The 16,897-nt window shown below is 40.1% G+C and overlaps 2 protein-coding genes and 1 long non-coding RNA gene across 3 annotated transcripts in view; 2 read left to right on the top strand and 1 right to left on the bottom strand.

Annotated features, from left to right (window-relative positions):
• The window catches only part of LOC138066015 (uncharacterized), a 28,881-nt gene extending 25,277 nt beyond the window's left edge, over positions 1-3,604 (bottom strand). Inside the window, exon 1 of the long non-coding RNA XR_011139152.1 lies at positions 3,483-3,604. This is a non-coding gene — a long non-coding RNA (uncharacterized lncRNA). The remainder of the gene's footprint in view (positions 1-3,482) is intronic.
• The window catches only part of CLUL1 (clusterin like 1), a 61,312-nt gene extending 56,397 nt beyond the window's left edge, over positions 1-4,915 (top strand). Inside the window, exons 7-9 of the mRNA XM_009667153.2 lie at positions 1,065-1,279; positions 2,417-2,587; positions 4,382-4,915. Of these exons, the coding sequence (XP_009665448.2) occupies positions 1,065-1,279; positions 2,417-2,584 (383 nt within the window). The 3' untranslated portion in view covers positions 2,585-2,587; positions 4,382-4,915. The remainder of the gene's footprint in view (positions 1-1,064; positions 1,280-2,416; positions 2,588-4,381) is intronic.
• Positions 4,916-6,486: 1,571 nt separating this feature from the next.
• TYMS (thymidylate synthetase) lies at positions 6,487-16,077 on the top strand. Its single transcript, XM_068932302.1, has 7 exons — positions 6,487-6,794; positions 7,586-7,659; positions 8,714-8,888; positions 11,013-11,114; positions 12,323-12,498; positions 14,307-14,378; positions 15,360-16,077. Exons 1-7 carry the CDS (start codon positions 6,608-6,610, stop codon positions 15,495-15,497), a joined length of 924 nt encoding a protein of 307 aa, XP_068788403.1. The 5' UTR covers positions 6,487-6,607; the 3' UTR covers positions 15,498-16,077.
• Positions 16,078-16,897: the final 820 nt, after the last annotated feature.

The following is a 16,897-nucleotide window of genomic DNA, read 5'->3' as shown; positions in this document are numbered from 1 at the left end:
CCTGTATGCCTCGTTGTCGAACCATGACAACAAATAAGGTTGACTGAAGAGCAAAAAGGGGAGTGTTTGTCGATATGTACAAAGAAGGCATAGTTCTGGCATACGGTCTCCACAGGCACCTGGAAAGAGGTCAGACTGCATCACCTAGAACTGCTCTCAGGACTCCTGCCACAGCACAAGATGTCTGCTGCTTTCAGAATTAGTTATGTCTCCAAAGCCACAGTGTGTCCTTATCAAATACCTTCAGTATGCCTCCAGTGTGGCAAATGTTAATGATCCAATGACACATTTTGAAAAGAGTATCAAATCATTTCCATCTCACTAAAAATATCTTTCTTCTATAGCTGTGTATTACACAAAGCAGTGCACACACTGTACTATCAACCTGAAGGTGTCCCTTGATAGTGCCATTTGAAAGAGAATTAAATCGAATGTGTCCATGACAATTTTCCTGTAGGAATAATATAATGTTCTTCTTTAAATCCCTATTTTTGTAGAGAAAAAACAGCAATCTTCAGTTCTGAATTCACAGCAGATGTTGCTAGTCATACACTAATGTCTAGTTAGATAGAGTAAACTGTAAGCCTTAGAGCTCAACCGCAATGCTAACAACATATACTACAGGCTTTCCTGTAAAACCTACATACTTGGGATAGACCGATAAAGGAATATCAGCAAAAAAAAAAAAAAAAAAAAAAAAGATAACGTATAAGGAGATTAAGAAGTTGCTATATGTAATAACCACCAGTTCTTATTTAGCATACCAGAAAATCAATTGCTATGAAATATGACATAAACCTTAAATTACTTGGTAAATCATTGTAATACAGCAAATGGAATAATTAGTCTATTTAGTCACTATGACCTAAACTAAATCCACCAAAATGGGTCAGTAAGAATTACTCTTTTTTCTGTTAGCGTTATTTAAACACCAAACCAAAAATACACTCCCTTGCTAGATTTTTTTAAAATACTTCTTAGGTCTCTATGCTTCAGATAGAAAAGATCAAGTGCCAGACATAATACATCCCTATAATCTTCATGCTGGTTGTCTTTCTAAACAGATTGCCCAAACGTTCCTGAACTGCACATCAAGTTTGATGAAGCCTTTAAGCTGGTTAATCTCTCGGGTGAGCAGTATGAGCAGATTCTCCAGATGGTTCAGCGTCATACAGAAGACACTTCCTACTTGTTGAGCAAAATGAAAGAAAGATTTGGGTGGGTGTCTGAATTATCCAATATGACCATCGGACCAGAAAACATTTTCAATATAGTTAAGGTAAAGGTTATCTACCAAAAGGATCTATTGCACAATGCTGCCCTGAATGTGCGCTTTGCTCATACTTAGCTTTTGCGGATTGTGAATGCTTCTGTATGTGTAATTTCTGGTCTTTAGAACCTAAAGTTCCTACTCAGGCTGAATTTACATATGCTTGATAATCCCTTGATAAACTGAAACTCCAGAGATTAGAAACTATTTTCCTCTAAATGCTTTTAGTCTGATGAATGCTTGATAGGCTAACCTGAATCATTGTCTAACCTAAGTAAATTGATACTGGCAGGTTTAACTGGCCTCAGATTACCTTCCTTGATAATTTGCACTGGGCCAATCAGTAATATATCCTTATTAGAACATTGAATATATACCTAAATGTCTATATCTGTACTTATATATTCCAGAGTTCCAAGAAAACAAATGTTATACAGGTTATCGCAGTGGAAGCTGCATATCATAAACAGCATCTGTCATTATTCCAGTAAATACATCATGGTTAACTATATTTCACACACAAGAACACATCCATGGTAAATTCCCTTAATTTTACTGGACTCAGGACAAATCCTATTCTCCCTCCCAACTCAGAAATCCAGTTTACTGCTATTACTATAAGAACTTTATATGAAATGACTGTGCAAGCCATCAAAAAAGCACTGCAAAATCAGGAACACAGGGATAGGCAATATTTAAGCACATCTTCCCAACTGAATCCAAGTTATCTACTTTGGAAAAATAAAGATCTAGAACTAAGATTGGTTTAGAAAAACGCAAAGAATCAATAACTTAAATCACACAACCTTTCTGTTGAAAATAGTGGGACAACTCACAAACAAGTTTTCATTACGAGATTAGAAGGTCTTTATAAGCGTAGTTTGTGGTATAAATATTAAACATGCAGATCTTCAACACGGTCTTGCAGTGCCATGTCACCTCTTCGCACAGCCTACGATAAATTTGGGCATGAATCCAGATACGTGCTGCCTTCTCAGAAGAAAGTAATTTTAAGGAGGTAGACAAGTTTAAAATAATCTTCTATGTAATTTTTCCTTATTAAAAATGGTAGGCACAGTAGATATAAAGAAAACTGATAGTACATCAGATTCTAGTATCTAAAGTAACTGATTTGTTGTTTTCCAGGTGGTACCTGGGGATCTCTCTGGTACAAATGAAACAGTAGTAGACGTCAACATTCTGACTTCACCTACTTTCACCATTAAAGTTCCTGCCGATTTAGACCCAAAGAGTGCTGAATTCATTGAATACATAGCTGGGAAAGCATTGCAACTTTATAAACAGAATTTTTAAGTGGTAAGTTAGTTCTCTCTTCTTTCATAAAGAACATAATTCTTCATAAGAGACATTTACATCGCAATAAACTTTAGTTGGAACAGGATTCAGATATGGTATATTCAAGACTATCGCCTCATAAATAACACACAGATTGATAGAGAGAGAGAGATAAAAGTGTTATGGAAAACAAAAATAAATGCTCAATGTTTTAGCCTGCAAAATACAGACATGATAATATTAAAAGACTACACGTTTAAACGTGAAACCCTTGACCTTTAACTAACATCTGGGATGAGCTAATGTAATGACAAAAATTCTATGAGAGAATTGCCTTACAACCACAGACCAGAGCTTTAGAAGTGGATATCATGTCCCTGTATTCATTAATCAAGTACGGTCTGGAATTACCACTATTTATTATATTTTGATTTAGGTCATGTTTGATGGTAAGCTCTATGTTAGCTTCAGCCATGAAAGAGTACAAAGTCAGAATCAGCACCATTACTCGAAAGAGCTCAGTTTTACCATAAAATGTTCAGATCAGCAGCGCTCTGCTCAGATTAACAATGCTCTGTTAACAGATTTTGTGTAGTGTGACTTGTAGGGACATGCATAAAAGGGATCATTCTTACATGTTTCTAATCGTTTCCGTAGAAGGGACTAATAGAGGCCTGCCTCCATGCTCGGAGATCTCCGCATGGCAAGGAATAGGGACTAGGGAAGAACCAGAGTGGCAGGGAAAAACAATACCTTGTTTTTTTCTAACCCCATGGAGAATCTCCAGGAAAGACAGGACAGTTCCAAGAGGCATTCCTCTGCTCTGGGACTAGCCAGTGGGGCTCCCAGAAGCACAGCTCCAGTGGCTTCAGATTCTCACAGAAGGGGACAAAGCTGTAACAGGTGTAATACGTACGGGCAAATCACGGCAGTGCCCCACTGATCTTCTGAGGAGTTACTGGATTTGAAGAAAGGCTCCTTTTTAGGTCGTGGGTGCCTGACCTCCTTGTCTCAGCAAACAAACAGAAGAAACATGACCTGAATGGACACAAAAGTCTCCGAAGACATATAAAAAGGATCCAACATTAACAAAATAAATGAATAAAAGAAAATTTCACTGTTTTTTAATTGACTATCTTTAATCTTCTGAGATCAGACTCACAATCTTTGAACAAGATGACAGGAATCTCTCCCGCAAGAGAGATTCCACCATAGAATGTAAGCTTTACCATGAACTTTGATTAGGTTTATATTGATGAAATTACATGTATATTAAAAAGTACAAATTTTTTAATATTACGTGCATATAAAAAAAGGCTCAGCGCAGTTTCTCTACAGTTTTCCTTCAAAATTCTTTGTAATTCATACGCAGTTATCGGCAATCTATACTCTTTTGGTTCATGTAAGATTAGTCTTCAAGGCCTAAGGATACCAATATTAATCCTCTTAGTCTGATGATGATTTTCAGCCTGAATCTTTGTCTGATTCTCCTGCGCAACCTACCTTCTGTAGCCATCTTACACCAGAGAAAAGTAAATTGCATTAATTTGCACATCACAATTTGTACAACAATCAATTGTTCAGTTTGCCCAAGGATCGGGGTACATGAAAGTATAATGAAAGCAGAAAGTAAGAAACTGACAAGAATGTTTTGTACAAAAGGGAAAAAGGGAAAAATAATTGCTTCAGTCCGTTGTATATATTGTGTGTATTTCTTTAGCAGGACAGTGATAGCTTCCCCATATACTTGTTTTTCTAACATTTTTTTCTCAGTACAAAAAAAAAAGTTTAAACAAAAATCTTTTTTCCCCCTAGGGAAGAAGATGTGTGAAGACTTCCTTCCTGAAATCCATTAAACTCTCCTTACATGAAGTACTCCTAAGTTCAATGTACAGCTAATTGTTAAATGTCTACAGTTAAAATAGTTGCATATAAATAATATTTTGCTTAATAAATATTGTGACATGTGAGCTAGCAACTCAAGACAAGCAATCTTTTAACTGAAAAATAAATTCAAATCCACTGTAATATTCAATTATTTAAATAAAATGTTATGCATGTTGTATATTGCCTAATCTTTTATAGCCAGCTACGGCCCTGGTTTTACAAAGATTTAAGGAAATAATCAGCCGTAAGCATACAAATAATTCCTATTTGCATATTTAAATTCAAGCACCTTCTTAAGCCTTTTCAAGACTGATCCCTACAGATGTTGCACATTCAGCTAAGCCTGGGTCAACCAGATATCAATATGCATGCAATACAGTATTTTCCAAAGAAAATGTTCCATTGCTTCTTCCAATTGCTTTTAATATTTATCAGGTACATTAAATGACTTTTGTCAATATGCAATAATCTTCTGCCTTTGGTATTTCTTACTCATAGTTTGCATCTAGAGTCATAGGTTAACTAAGGCATCCTTTATTGGGAAAGATGTGTGTTTTTCCTAAATTGTACGCATTAGCTGTAATGACGGCTGCAAATCATAATAAAGGTTAAGGACTGATATATCTCTGAGCGATATGGAGAATTCTAGGTGTTCTTGGTTCCAGTTGCTGTGCCTGGCACCTTTAAATATTCTTTGCATACCGCACTGTTTAGCATTTCCAGCTGTATCTTTGCTAAATCAACTGTACTCCTTTCAAAGTATACAAAATCATCTGTGCTAGGCATAGCATAGAAAAATAACCATACTCTAATTATACCATACCTTTTCCTGTACTTCTATGTACATGCAAAATAATTGGAGACACAAAAAAAGGTCAGTCTTATGGTTTCTATTACTGGGGAAAATATGTTTCCTTGCCAGCAGTATGAGAAAGTAGCATTTTCTAGTCCACAGTCCTCTGTTCTAGTTCCAACCGCCATTATATATGTGTGTATTACGCGATCCTCATCGTGAGAGATTAACAGTCTTAACTCCTGTAGTCACACCCACCGTCAGAAAGCTGGGTCTATCAGAGAGGAGGGCCTTGCACAAAACGCTTAACTCAAATTTTGTAAGGTCTGACACACGAACGCAGAAATATTCAGAGAAGAGTCGATTTGGCAAGTGACCAACGGAGAGCGAACTCACAAAATTCTCAGGCACCGCCACCAGCACCGCCAGCACCGCCACGTTGGGAGCCGTTGCAACCGCTTTGGAAGATGCAGGGCAAGAACTGAAAATGACCTGGAGAAATCGGGATAGACCGGAGGGGCTCAACAAGATGAAACTCAATACAAGCAGAAAGCCCACGGGCAAATAAAAATACCGAACGGGGAGTAAGCGAGGGGGTACTGCCTGACAGCATCTCAGGTTTAGGAGGACGGGGTCAGGCTAGCGCGGAGGCAAACGCGTCCGCGGAGCATCGCGCGGCGGGAATGCCACGCACGCTGCGGCGCTCGGGGCTTCGGCACGGCAGGATATCCGAACTGGAGAGACCCCTCGAGACCCGCATACGGCCTACCGGGACCAGCTGAAGGCTTTTGTTTTGTTTAGTTTAGAAAAGCGAAGCTCGAGGTGGCAGGAGAGGATACACACCACCACCACCTGCCGCCAAGGGCCCAGGAATAACGTTATTTTGCCCGACAACACGGAGCGTGGACTGAGGTTAGCGAGAGCCCGTTGGGGAGGGGGGAGAGCCCAGGAGGAGGCCCCCCCAGGCCCTGCCGCTGCGGGGGGCTTCCCGAGCAGAGGCGTCGCACGCCACTTGTCGCTTTTACGTCTTTCGGCTTTTCTTAACAGCCCTCTCTCCAGCCCGGCGAGGCCGCCTCAGCGCCGCCCTGGCGCTGGCGCTGCTGGCGGCGGAGGGGGCGCGGCGCGGCGCCTCTAACGGTCGCCGCGGCTCCCGCCAGCGCGGCTCGTCACGGCGGAGGGGAAGGGAGGGGAGAAGGGGAGGGAGAGGGAGCCGGCGGCGGCGCCGCGCTCCGCCCGCCCCTCGGCGCCGCTTGGCGGGAAAGGAAGGGCTTTGGCGGGCCGGGGAAGAGCCGGCGGCAGGCGCGGAGCGGCGGCAGCGCGGAGCGGCGGCAGCGCAGCCCCGCGCCCCTTCCCGCCCCGTCATGCCGGCCGAGCGGGAGCTGCCCAGCGCGGCGGCGGCGACGGCGGCAGCCGGCAGCCCGGAGCCCGGCGAGCCGCAGTACCTGCGGCAGGTCCGGCACATCCTGCAGCACGGGCACAGGAAGGACGATCGCACCGGCACCGGCACCATCTCCGTCTTCGGCATGCAGGCGCGCTACTGCCTCCGAGGTCGGCACCGCCGGGCCGGACCCCGCGCCGAGCCACCCGCCCGCGCTGCCAGCTCCCCCCGCTGCCCCCGGCCTCCTCCCCCCGCGGCCGTGTGGAGGGGAAGCGCCATCTTCCCTCCCTGGCCGGGGCGGCCTCCCCCCTCAGCGGCCGGGCTCGGCGCGCACCTCGGCAGGGTTTTTCGGGCCGTTCCTTCAGCTTCGTCGCCCTCTTCCCGTTTTCCACCCTGTGGCAACTTAGAAATCCCCCTCTCCTTCCCCCAGACCCCCACTCCGCACGCCCCCCCCCCCGAGGCCTGTTTTCCGGCCCGGGCTGCTTCGCTTCGTGCTGCAGCAAGGGGCAGGCGGTGGGACTGGCCCCTTGGCCGTCCGTCTGGTGAGAAACCCGAGAAGATCTGGAGGTGCCGTGGCCTGGTCCTTCCCACCTCGCCTGCCCAAAGGAGGAAGGATATTTGTGAGAGAGACTTGACTAGGATTTTTGTCTTCAGCCACCAGTGTCCAGGTTTCCCGTGCGGATGCCTACGCCTGTACCTGCACGGTGCGCTGTGGCAGAGTCGTGCAAAATCTTCATCTGCCTCCATCTGTCACTGTATTTGGCTGTAGGAAGTCAGGTTCTTGCCTTGTTTAATCTGGCTTAGGAGCACAGCCCGTCTTTTCTCAACTTCTTCCTTCGCATCCGGACCGCTGAATGTCAGATCAAGCCGTTGTCCTCTGTGTGGAGTAAAACACAGCTTGCTTCACGCTAACAAAGTATCTCTAATCATCTTTTAAATGCTTTTAAACCGTGTTTTTCAGATCAGTTTCCGCTGCTGACAACAAAGAGAGTATTCTGGAAAGGTGTGCTGGAGGAGCTGCTGTGGTTTATCAAGGTTCGGTATTTGGGCGTCTCTTATCCATGCACTCTAATGAAGACTTTCACGTTGTCACAAATAGACTGATTTTTATTCTGTGCCCTTTTTTTTTAAGGGAACTACTCTGGAATAGTAAGGACTTCTACTGTTTTGACTGTATCCTGTAGCTAAGAAGCCTAATAAAGTCTCTTTTATGAGTGTTGGAATATGAAATAATATGAAGTAGATTGTGGGCAGTTTAATTGTCTGCTTTTTAATACTGAGATAGCCTGTGTTGGGTTGAACCAGAACTGGCAGTGAGGAACCACAGAGGCAGCAGGACTGATGTAAACAGTAGGCTTTTAAGTAGCAAAAAATTTCAGGCCTAATAGCTGTGGTTAGAGTAGTAAAATTCAAATGTAGATAATACATGGCTCTATAAGTGTCCCTTGATACGCTGTGACAGGTACTGGTATGGGAAGGGTATAGCTAGCCCTTTGCTAGATAGCAGGGCTCAAAAGCACTTTTTTTTTTTTTTAAGTGTCTTTTTTTCAAAGATAAAGGGCTAGGTGCTCCCTAAAACTGAACACTTTTCACGTTGGATTTTTGAGTCTGCTGCTTTGGACTTGGAACAGAATTAAGTCAAATTTCTGTAGGTTATCTGTCGTTTTATCAAAAGCATTTTTAAGAACATTCACTTAAAACTTACTATAGGTGACTTGGGAAAGACTGTCTAGGCTGTAAGTTTTTTTTGTTTTTCTACTTTTATCCACCTGAAAAGTAAAATTTTGTTTTCTGCAGATATGTTTACGAAATGATACACCACAGGTGACCTTGAGACTGTACTGTTGTTGACTTCACAAGGTTAGAAGAACCTTGAGTTAAATAGCAGGATCGTGGTACTTCAAATCTTAGCCTAGTCTTAGCTCATGATAAGTTGTGTTCTGTCCAAGTGCAAGAACAAGTAGACTGTTCATCCTTTATGTTATAAGTGGAGAAATATCTTAGCTACTAAAGCTTCTTGCAGATATTTCAAATTGTGTCCTCTATCTTGAGATTAGGAAATAGACTTCTTACTGTCTGTATTTTGCAGGGTTCTACAAATGCCAAAGAACTCTCTGCAAAGGGCGTGAAGATTTGGGATGCCAATGGGTCACGTGAGTTCCTGGATAAGCAGGGTTTCTGCAAAAGAGAAGAGGGGGATTTGGGACCTATTTATGGTTTCCAGTGGAGGCACTTTGGGGCAGAATACAAAGATATGCACACAGGTGAGGACATAAAAATAGCATCTTTGATGCTTAGTCAGGTGACTGTAATTCCTCTCTTTCAGAGGTCTGTGGGTGAGATGGCTGATTGTTAAAAGCACTGTTCAGAGTAGGAACTGAAAGTCAGAATAAATTATCTATTTGAGAGGCTGAATTTCTTTCTCTCTTTTTTTTTTTCCGCTGAACCTCATTATCCTGGAAGATGTGGCTTTGTATATTGTAGCTTGGCATTTGTAGAACTGCTGAATCATAAGGCATGCGTTATTTTACTGTACTCTAGAGCTGGTATGGTCACTGGTAGATGGAAAGACATGTCTGTGTTGCGTGCTAGAACAATGAGCTAGCTCAGTTTTGCTAGTGGTGGAACCCAGACTGCAATCTCTGAATACCAACTCAGCATCCTCATTCCACGATGGAATTGTGCTCACAGTAACTGGTGTTAGTGCACTGCTTTCACTGGGAATTGTGAAAGAGACAGATATTTCACTCTGCCCTTGGAACAAAGTAGGATCTATCCATAGCAAATGATGCTGTGGACAGAACAGCTGTAATAAATTAGGATATGATGCAGAATCTGTTGATATTATTTTCATTGGAACTAGTCCGTTAAATTTGCTCTCGGATGCCTTGGCAGCTCTTTTGTAAATCACTGAGGGAGAGGATATACAAAAAGTTCAGAGGACTGCCATTAAAAAAAAGAAAAGTCTTAAAAAGATTGTCCCTGCCTGCTTAGTTTGATTTGGCCTCAGGTAGATTAATAGTATGGTTAATTATATTTTTCCCTCCTATTCTTTGCCAGTACAGTCTCAAATTAAAGTTGACGTTAGTTACTGACGTTGAACTTAATACTGGCATGTTAATAGCTACCAGAATATAGTTTTGTGCTAACACAAATGGAGAACTGACAGGTCTAAAAACCCTTACTAAAAAGTATTAGTATTCCTGAACTTAGAAAAGTCTGAAGCATAGCATTGCTTGGCAAAAATGAACAAGATAAATTACGTTAAGTAGCATTACTAATGGATAGGTAATTAGCTTCAGGAGCTAACATAACCATCTGAAAAGGCTTTCTGGCATGATGCTGCTGGCAGAAGAAATCCCTGCAATGGTGATTATATATCACCACCTTGTTTGCCAGCTTGGGTCTCTCCCTGTAACCATAATTTGCTTTTGCTTTGCAACAAGAGTTAATAGTAAAAATTGTGTTACCAAGCATGCTGATTCACTGGCATGAATTAGAATAATGAATAACAACTAATGACTCTTTTACTCTCAGATTTATTCTACCTGTTCTATTAATTCCAGTGAATTTTTGATATAATTAATACTGATCCAAAAAGTCAGCCTATGGGGATCACTGTGGGAAATGTAATATGCTGTGGTATGCATGATTAGAGTTCCCTTCTGGCACTGAACTCGATGAGAACTTAGTTTTCATAAATGACCTTGTGAGTGCCATGGATGTGTGTATTCATCTGTCAGAAACTTTCTTCTCTTGAGTGTAAAAGAATTGCGGCACCTCATGTTACTGGCACCCCATAATTTATTTTTTTAAGGAAGAAGCACTGTAGCATATATATATATAAATATATACATATATATACATATATATATATATATATATATATCTTGTTGCCCGTTTCAGTACAGCTTTTATCCTGTTTAGATAGTAAGTCATTATGAGTGATAAGATGATGTGCTTGTTCCAATTAATTTTTTGTATTGCAAGCTTTGTTTCCTGGGATGTAGTTTTTACTCAGACTTCTTATTTGGTCTTAAAAGATCTCTGGTTGCTGAGGCTGGGAAGAAAATGTTCTAAATGGGAACGGTCCCATTTCAACGAGTGCTGAAAGAACTCAAAGCCCACTGAAGAGATAGAGGGATATACTATAAATATCATCATTACCATTTTGCAAGCTTTAGAGCACCCTAAGGAAGAGCAGCAAAGAATAGCTCACGTTTGGAGGGTGCCAACTGATAAATTTATCACATTCAAAATTATGATAAAATCTTCAGAGGATATCATTTGGGTATCATGTTTCAGTGGGAAAATGGGCTGGGCTTTAAAAAAAAAAATTAATGACTTGAATCTATCTGACTCAGATCTTTCTTGTTATCTTCCTTCAGATTACTCCAACCAAGGGGTTGATCAGTTGCAAAAAGTGATTGAAATGATCAAAACCAATCCAGATGACAGAAGAATCATTATGTGTGCTTGGAATCCCAAAGGTATCGATCGGGATACTTAAAGTGAATGCGGTGGCATGCTATCTTGCTGTGTGATTTCTAAAGCCATTGTCAACAGTCAGTTCCATGTTGGTGGCTTTGCTTCTTCTTTAGAAAACTACCAGGACTGTAGCTCTCTTCCTGCGGTAAAAGTGGCATGGGATATAAGATTGATTCTCCTTTCTATTTCATTCTTGTGTTCAGACCTCAAAAATTTTAGAGTATTGCTTCAGAGTTTTTCTCTCTAGGTTAAAGTGAGGTATGTGCCTACCACTGTCTTCAACATACAATCTCTGTTGAAAGACAGTAGATTCAGCTTCCATTCAGCTTATTTTAAAAAGCTTTAAAAAAAAAACTGCAAAAAGCATACACAACAGTGTGTGCCTGTTTTTAACCATATATGAAATTACAAACTTATAAAAAAAATTCAAACTAGAGAACAAAAATATTGTTTGTGTTGTAATCATTTTCCTTGGAACTACGTTGCCTAAATATCTGTTCACTTTGTAGGGCTACGTCTAACCAAAAGTTAGTGCCAGATAATGGTTGACTTTAGCAGCAGTAGTAGAACTGCACAAGCAAGATGCCCTGTTTTTTTCCAGTAATGTCTCTAAAAGGAGGTGCCACCTGCTATTACAGCTTTTATAAGGTTAAACCTTCTCAGATATCGGCAGCTGGTTAAAGGGTTACCTACCTAGCTGTGAATGCACCTGTAGATAAGCACTGAGATCTTTTGTTTTCTGGTTTTTGTTTTTTTTTTTAATCTACCATTAGTCAGTTTTATATCTCAACAAGCAGTAAAGGTATATTGCAGTAGGAAGAGAGTAAGATGAAGTAGTCAAAAATGCTTTAGGGTACATGCTTAATTTTACTCTTAATGTCTTTAAGGAAATCAGCTGGTTCACCTAGCTGAATAAAACTAAGCAGCTGTGCAGCATTATGGCATAAATCTGTTCTGTGCAATATCTGCTTATGACTCTACTGGTTCTACAGCTCAAGAGACAGCTTGTTATGACCCAGTCTTAATTGTTTAGGTGTCAGGTGCTTTTAAAAAAATAGAGAAAAAGCAACAAAGTGATAGTGGAGTTCGATTTTGGTGTCTGCTGTATCTCATGTTGTGCTTTTCCAGTTTGTGCGTCTTCTACATTTATGACGCACTGATGCTGTTTTGTTTTCTTATTTCCCTTTCTTCCTGTATTACGATTCCTCAGATATTTCTCTGATGGCTTTGCCTCCATGCCATGCTCTTTGTCAGTTCTACGTTCTAAATGGTGAATTATCTTGCCAACTCTACCAGAGGTCTGGAGATATGGGACTAGGAGTGCCCTTCAATATTGCCAGCTATTCGCTGCTCACATACATGATTGCCCATGTCACAGGGCTAAAGGTAGGTGGGCTATTTAATCATTTCACTTAATCTTGTATGAACAGTGAGGGACTGAAAAAATAGACTCTCATATCATATATAGGAAGAACTGGAATCAATATAGTGTTCAACATCTTTACTAAAATATGTGCAAGAAAGGGCCCCATGAATTTAACATGAGTTGTTTCCTGTCTGTATTGGCAGTTGGAATCAGCAGCGTAAGAAGTCTTAAATTCAGGACAAACAGACAGGAGATCCACCAGATCTTTTTAACTGAACATATCAAAACTGACCAATTTCATTAGTTTACTTCTCAAAAGTCTGAACCAAGTGCTTGTCATTATGGTGATAATAAAAACACAAATTATTCAAAATTGTGTAGTGTGTGTTTTTCAGTGGAAGTGAACATTAGCTCAGCGGTTGCTTTCAAGATTGTAATTTGGATATGCTGCCCACCTAACTTTCTGCTGTAATTTCAGTTGGGTATTTTTTTCTTTCATTTCCTACTGTACATAGTTATGTGAAGTGGTAGTATGTGCTCAAACAGGTGCTGCTCTGTCTCTCAGAGAGCTATATTTTAAAATTTGCCAGAGTAATTTGAATGCAGTACAGTCTTACACAAGTGAAAAACCCTTTTCTTTAGAGCATTTAAAAATTATATTAGCAAGGCCATTTTGGCCTGATCCTGCTGCTATTAGCAGCAACATGAAGGCGAGCTTCAATAAAAAAGGAAAGTGGAGAAGAATCAAATTTCAGAGCAAATGTAGATATAAAACTTAGGGCAAAGGATTAAAGAAAAGGAAGTTTAACATTATGTTCATAATGGCAGTTGTTGCCTCACCCCCAGCCATTTCCTCTGACAGCTTCACAGTTTCGGTGGTTTCTTTTTTTTTTTTCTCCCCGTGGAGAGATCCAAAATCTTTGCTTTTAAGATCTGGCATACTGTGAATTACTGTAATGAGAAATGCTGTCTGATACAGATCTCTGAATAAGTATAATGTGTGTAAAATCACAAATTAGATACTTAGTATATATTTATATTGGGTAGTGATAATTTTTACAGTGTTTGAATGATTTTTAAACTAAAATGACATTACCTGAGAAGCGATGTACCCTCTGAAGACAGACAATTTAGACCATTCAGACCATTACTAGTCTAAAGTAAATGCAAGGAGTATTCTCCTAACGCCTTCTGTACTGCAGCAGTCCAGTCTGAGTGTCAGGTGTACATCATTTGAGCATGGTATATCCAAGGGCTGGTCCACACTGTGGTCAGAGGTGTGCTTATATCTGATAAAAACTTACCTCAGCTGGCTTTAAATTGCTCATGGGTCGCTAAGTAGCAAAACTTGCAAGCTTGCAAAGTCCATCCGGCTGCTAGATAAATGCTTGGGGTCTAACTTGTGGCTGAGAGTTGCACCGCCACAAAGTGTTGTTTATTAGTGGTCAAGGTAGCTAGTTTAAGCTAGCTTTGGCCAGTCCTACCTAATAGAGATGGAGTGGAAAAGTTGTACCCATCACAGTCCCATCTGCTTCCGTCTGTGTTAATTCAATAGTAGTGCTGCATTCAGTAATAGTGGCTATTATGCTAGCAGGATTGCAAAGATACTTCTGTAAGTTAGGAAATTGAATATATTATTCATTAATTATGCAGTAGTCTAGGAACAGGGAGGCCGTTGAATCTTGCAAGGATGTCTTGATAAGCCAAGTCAATGCAGAAGTTGCAATTCTGCAATAGATGCTAAGAATCCATACTATAAGCATTGTAATGTTTTGCTTTCTTGAAAACTGACTATTTGAAGACCACCTATATTCTCCTTTCTCTTCAGCCTGGAGAGTTCGTACACACGTTAGGAGATGCTCACATATATCTGAATCATGTGGAACCTCTGAAAGTGCAAGTAAGTACTTTCTCTGTATCGTTGTATCCTTTTGTCTTCCACTGTGCTCATCCAATACAAAATTATCTTTTGCAGCCAGAGTTCGTGCTCTGAATATTATTTTGCAAATATTAGTTTATATATCTCTTCTTCTCATTTCTCCCTAATAACCGTGGTGCTTGAAGTGGGTAATGTATTAGTCTTTAACCTATGTCTAACCTTGGTTACAAACAGAAATATAAGAGAAACATGATTGAATTGTACATTGGATTAGAGACAGAATGCTACTGTTCTAGGTCTAAGTCAGAGATCCAGAATCTGTATGCTTTGGACTTCATTATTACAAAACCTTAGAAAACCATTCTGCCTAATACAGGTAAAATAAAGTGCCTTTGGGGTGTATTAGTAAAGAATAGCATCAATTGACAATAGTTAATCAGAACTACTATTTGCCTGAACATGGCTAAATTTTCTTCAGGAAGTAATTTTGTGCAGTAAAAGCAAATCAGAATCTTATTTTACTAGACTTACCTTGGACTGAATATCCTCACCACGCCTATGGTTCAAAACCATCATAAGTACCAGTCGTTGGTTTGAGCCTTAACATTCCCATTGGAAACTAACAGTACATTTGGTGCCTGCCTGGGTCAGAGTTTCCAATTTAGTTTTGTCTGGAAGGAATCTAATTTGCAACCACCAGAATTGCTCTGCAAAACTGAAACTGCTTGCAGTGCCTTTGGACGATCAAAGAATCCCCTTTGAAATGATGCTTCTGTTCTCAGTCAAAACTCTGAAGCATGTTCCACCTGGCTCTGTTACACTTTTTCTTTTTTTCTTCAGTATAAGTCTTCCTGGGGAGGAGGGAGAACCTACATAGTGTAATGTGAATTGAGATTAATAAAATCTAATTTTAATTGTGAAAGTATGGAAGCAGCACACGCTTAATCTCAGCCTCCAGATATTAGCTTTGTACAGTAAACTTGGGGCATGTTTTTATTTCAGCTTCAGAGGGAACCAAGACCTTTCCCCAAACTCAGAATTCTTCGTAAGGTTGAAGACATCAGTGACTTTAAGGCAGAAGACTTTCAGATTGAAGATTATAATCCCCATCCACCTATTAAAATGGAGATGGCTGTTTAATATTATAAAACAGCTTCTATTAACATGGAAATCTAGCTAAGCTATCTGGCTTTCTCACTACTTCAAGTTATGCTTTTTTCTTTAATAGAAAACCTTAGTTACTGTATATGGAGAAGATCCTGTTCTAGAAAGCGACTACTTTAAAAGAAACAAATTTTATTATTGAGAAAGTAGATACTAATAGAGTGATGTTGCCTTTTGTATGAAGCTGTCATACAGAACTGATTTCTAGGCATGGAAAGTGCTGCTGTTTTTTCCGTCCTTAAAAAAGCAGGACAGACTTAAGCTTCTGTGCGTTGAAAGGTGAGTTTAGATTATTCGTTCCTGCTTTGTAGGCAATACATGTACTATGTGGATGCTAACATAGTGTAAGTTGTTAGTGAGATGATTTCCTACACCTTGCATGAGTTACTGCTTCAGTTACCACCATAGGGAAATGCAAACTTTTTCTGCATAGCACTTTTACATGCTTTATTTGGTACCGAAAATAAGAAAATTTGTGTATAATAGAGGACTCTTTCAAGGTTGAAAAGCTCTTTAAAATGCATATAATGTTTAATAAAGCTTTTTTAAAAATGTCTTTTGAAAGGGATGATGAATATTTAATTTTACTATGATGTTTGTTTATAGCTAGTAATACATTAAGAGATGGAAAGCAAAGGTAAATTCTGTTCTACTTTAGCACCTTGGAAGGTGAGCTTTAGCAAGGAAAAACAAATCCGGGCTTACCATGGTCTTCGTAGGTGAATCGAGCAGGAAGGCAAAAGGTCTTAATGGAGCTGTCTGAAACAGAATCTCCTCATAACATCTGTGTATCAGCATTTTTCATTCCCCAACCATACATGAATGATGAACTTGAGACAAATCAAACAGAACTGTAGTTAAACCTAGGTTACAGGTAGTATTAGCAACAATCTGTCTGCCTCGCAGCAAACCATCTGTATATATACGACTGATGAATAAGTCACATTACTCATCATTCAAGTCCAGATCCCATAAACAGGCAAACTAATTTTACAGTCTGGAGCAGTAAAAGTTTAGAGGTAGAGGTGCTTGTAGGATTTGAGCCTATGGATTAAATCTTAGCAGAATTCAGTTTTTATCTCTTAATATCCTTGCAACCTTTGCTGTATCTTCAGTCCATACGAAATTCCTCTTCAGAAATTCAATTGTGGACAGATTACAGTTAATATTCAGACTTGGTATATTCAGTATATACTTTAACATATGGAGGAATGCATAGTAATTTTTATTTGACATAGCTGCTATTTAATTTTTAGAGTCAGTAAATAGTGGCAAATATCATTGCAAAGGTGTTTGATTTGAGTTAATTCTAAGAATTTAATAAACATTGGGCTTTGATTCAGTTCATTCAGGGGCCTGAAAGTGAGAGGACTGTT

Source organism: Struthio camelus, chromosome 2 (genome assembly GCF_040807025.1).
Source record: "Struthio camelus isolate bStrCam1 chromosome 2, bStrCam1.hap1, whole genome shotgun sequence".
Classification (NCBI taxonomy): domain Eukaryota; kingdom Metazoa; phylum Chordata; class Aves; order Struthioniformes; family Struthionidae; genus Struthio; species Struthio camelus.
Note: the sequence above shows the minus strand (reverse complement) of the source record. Positions and strands in the feature narration are given on the sequence as shown.

Bases quoted from the DNA above. Each gene is read 5' to 3' on its own strand.
- TYMS (XM_068932302.1), top strand. From the start codon at position 6,608: ATGCCGGCCGAGCGGGAGCTGCCCAGCGCGGCGGCGGCGACGGCGGCA. The intron at 6,795-7,585 runs GTCGGCACCGCC...CGTGTTTTTCAG, and splicing joins GGCGCGCTACTGCCTCCGAG to ATCAGTTTCCGCTGCTGACA. The intron at 8,889-11,012 runs GTGAGGACATAA...ATCTTCCTTCAG, and splicing joins ATACAAAGATATGCACACAG to ATTACTCCAACCAAGGGGTT.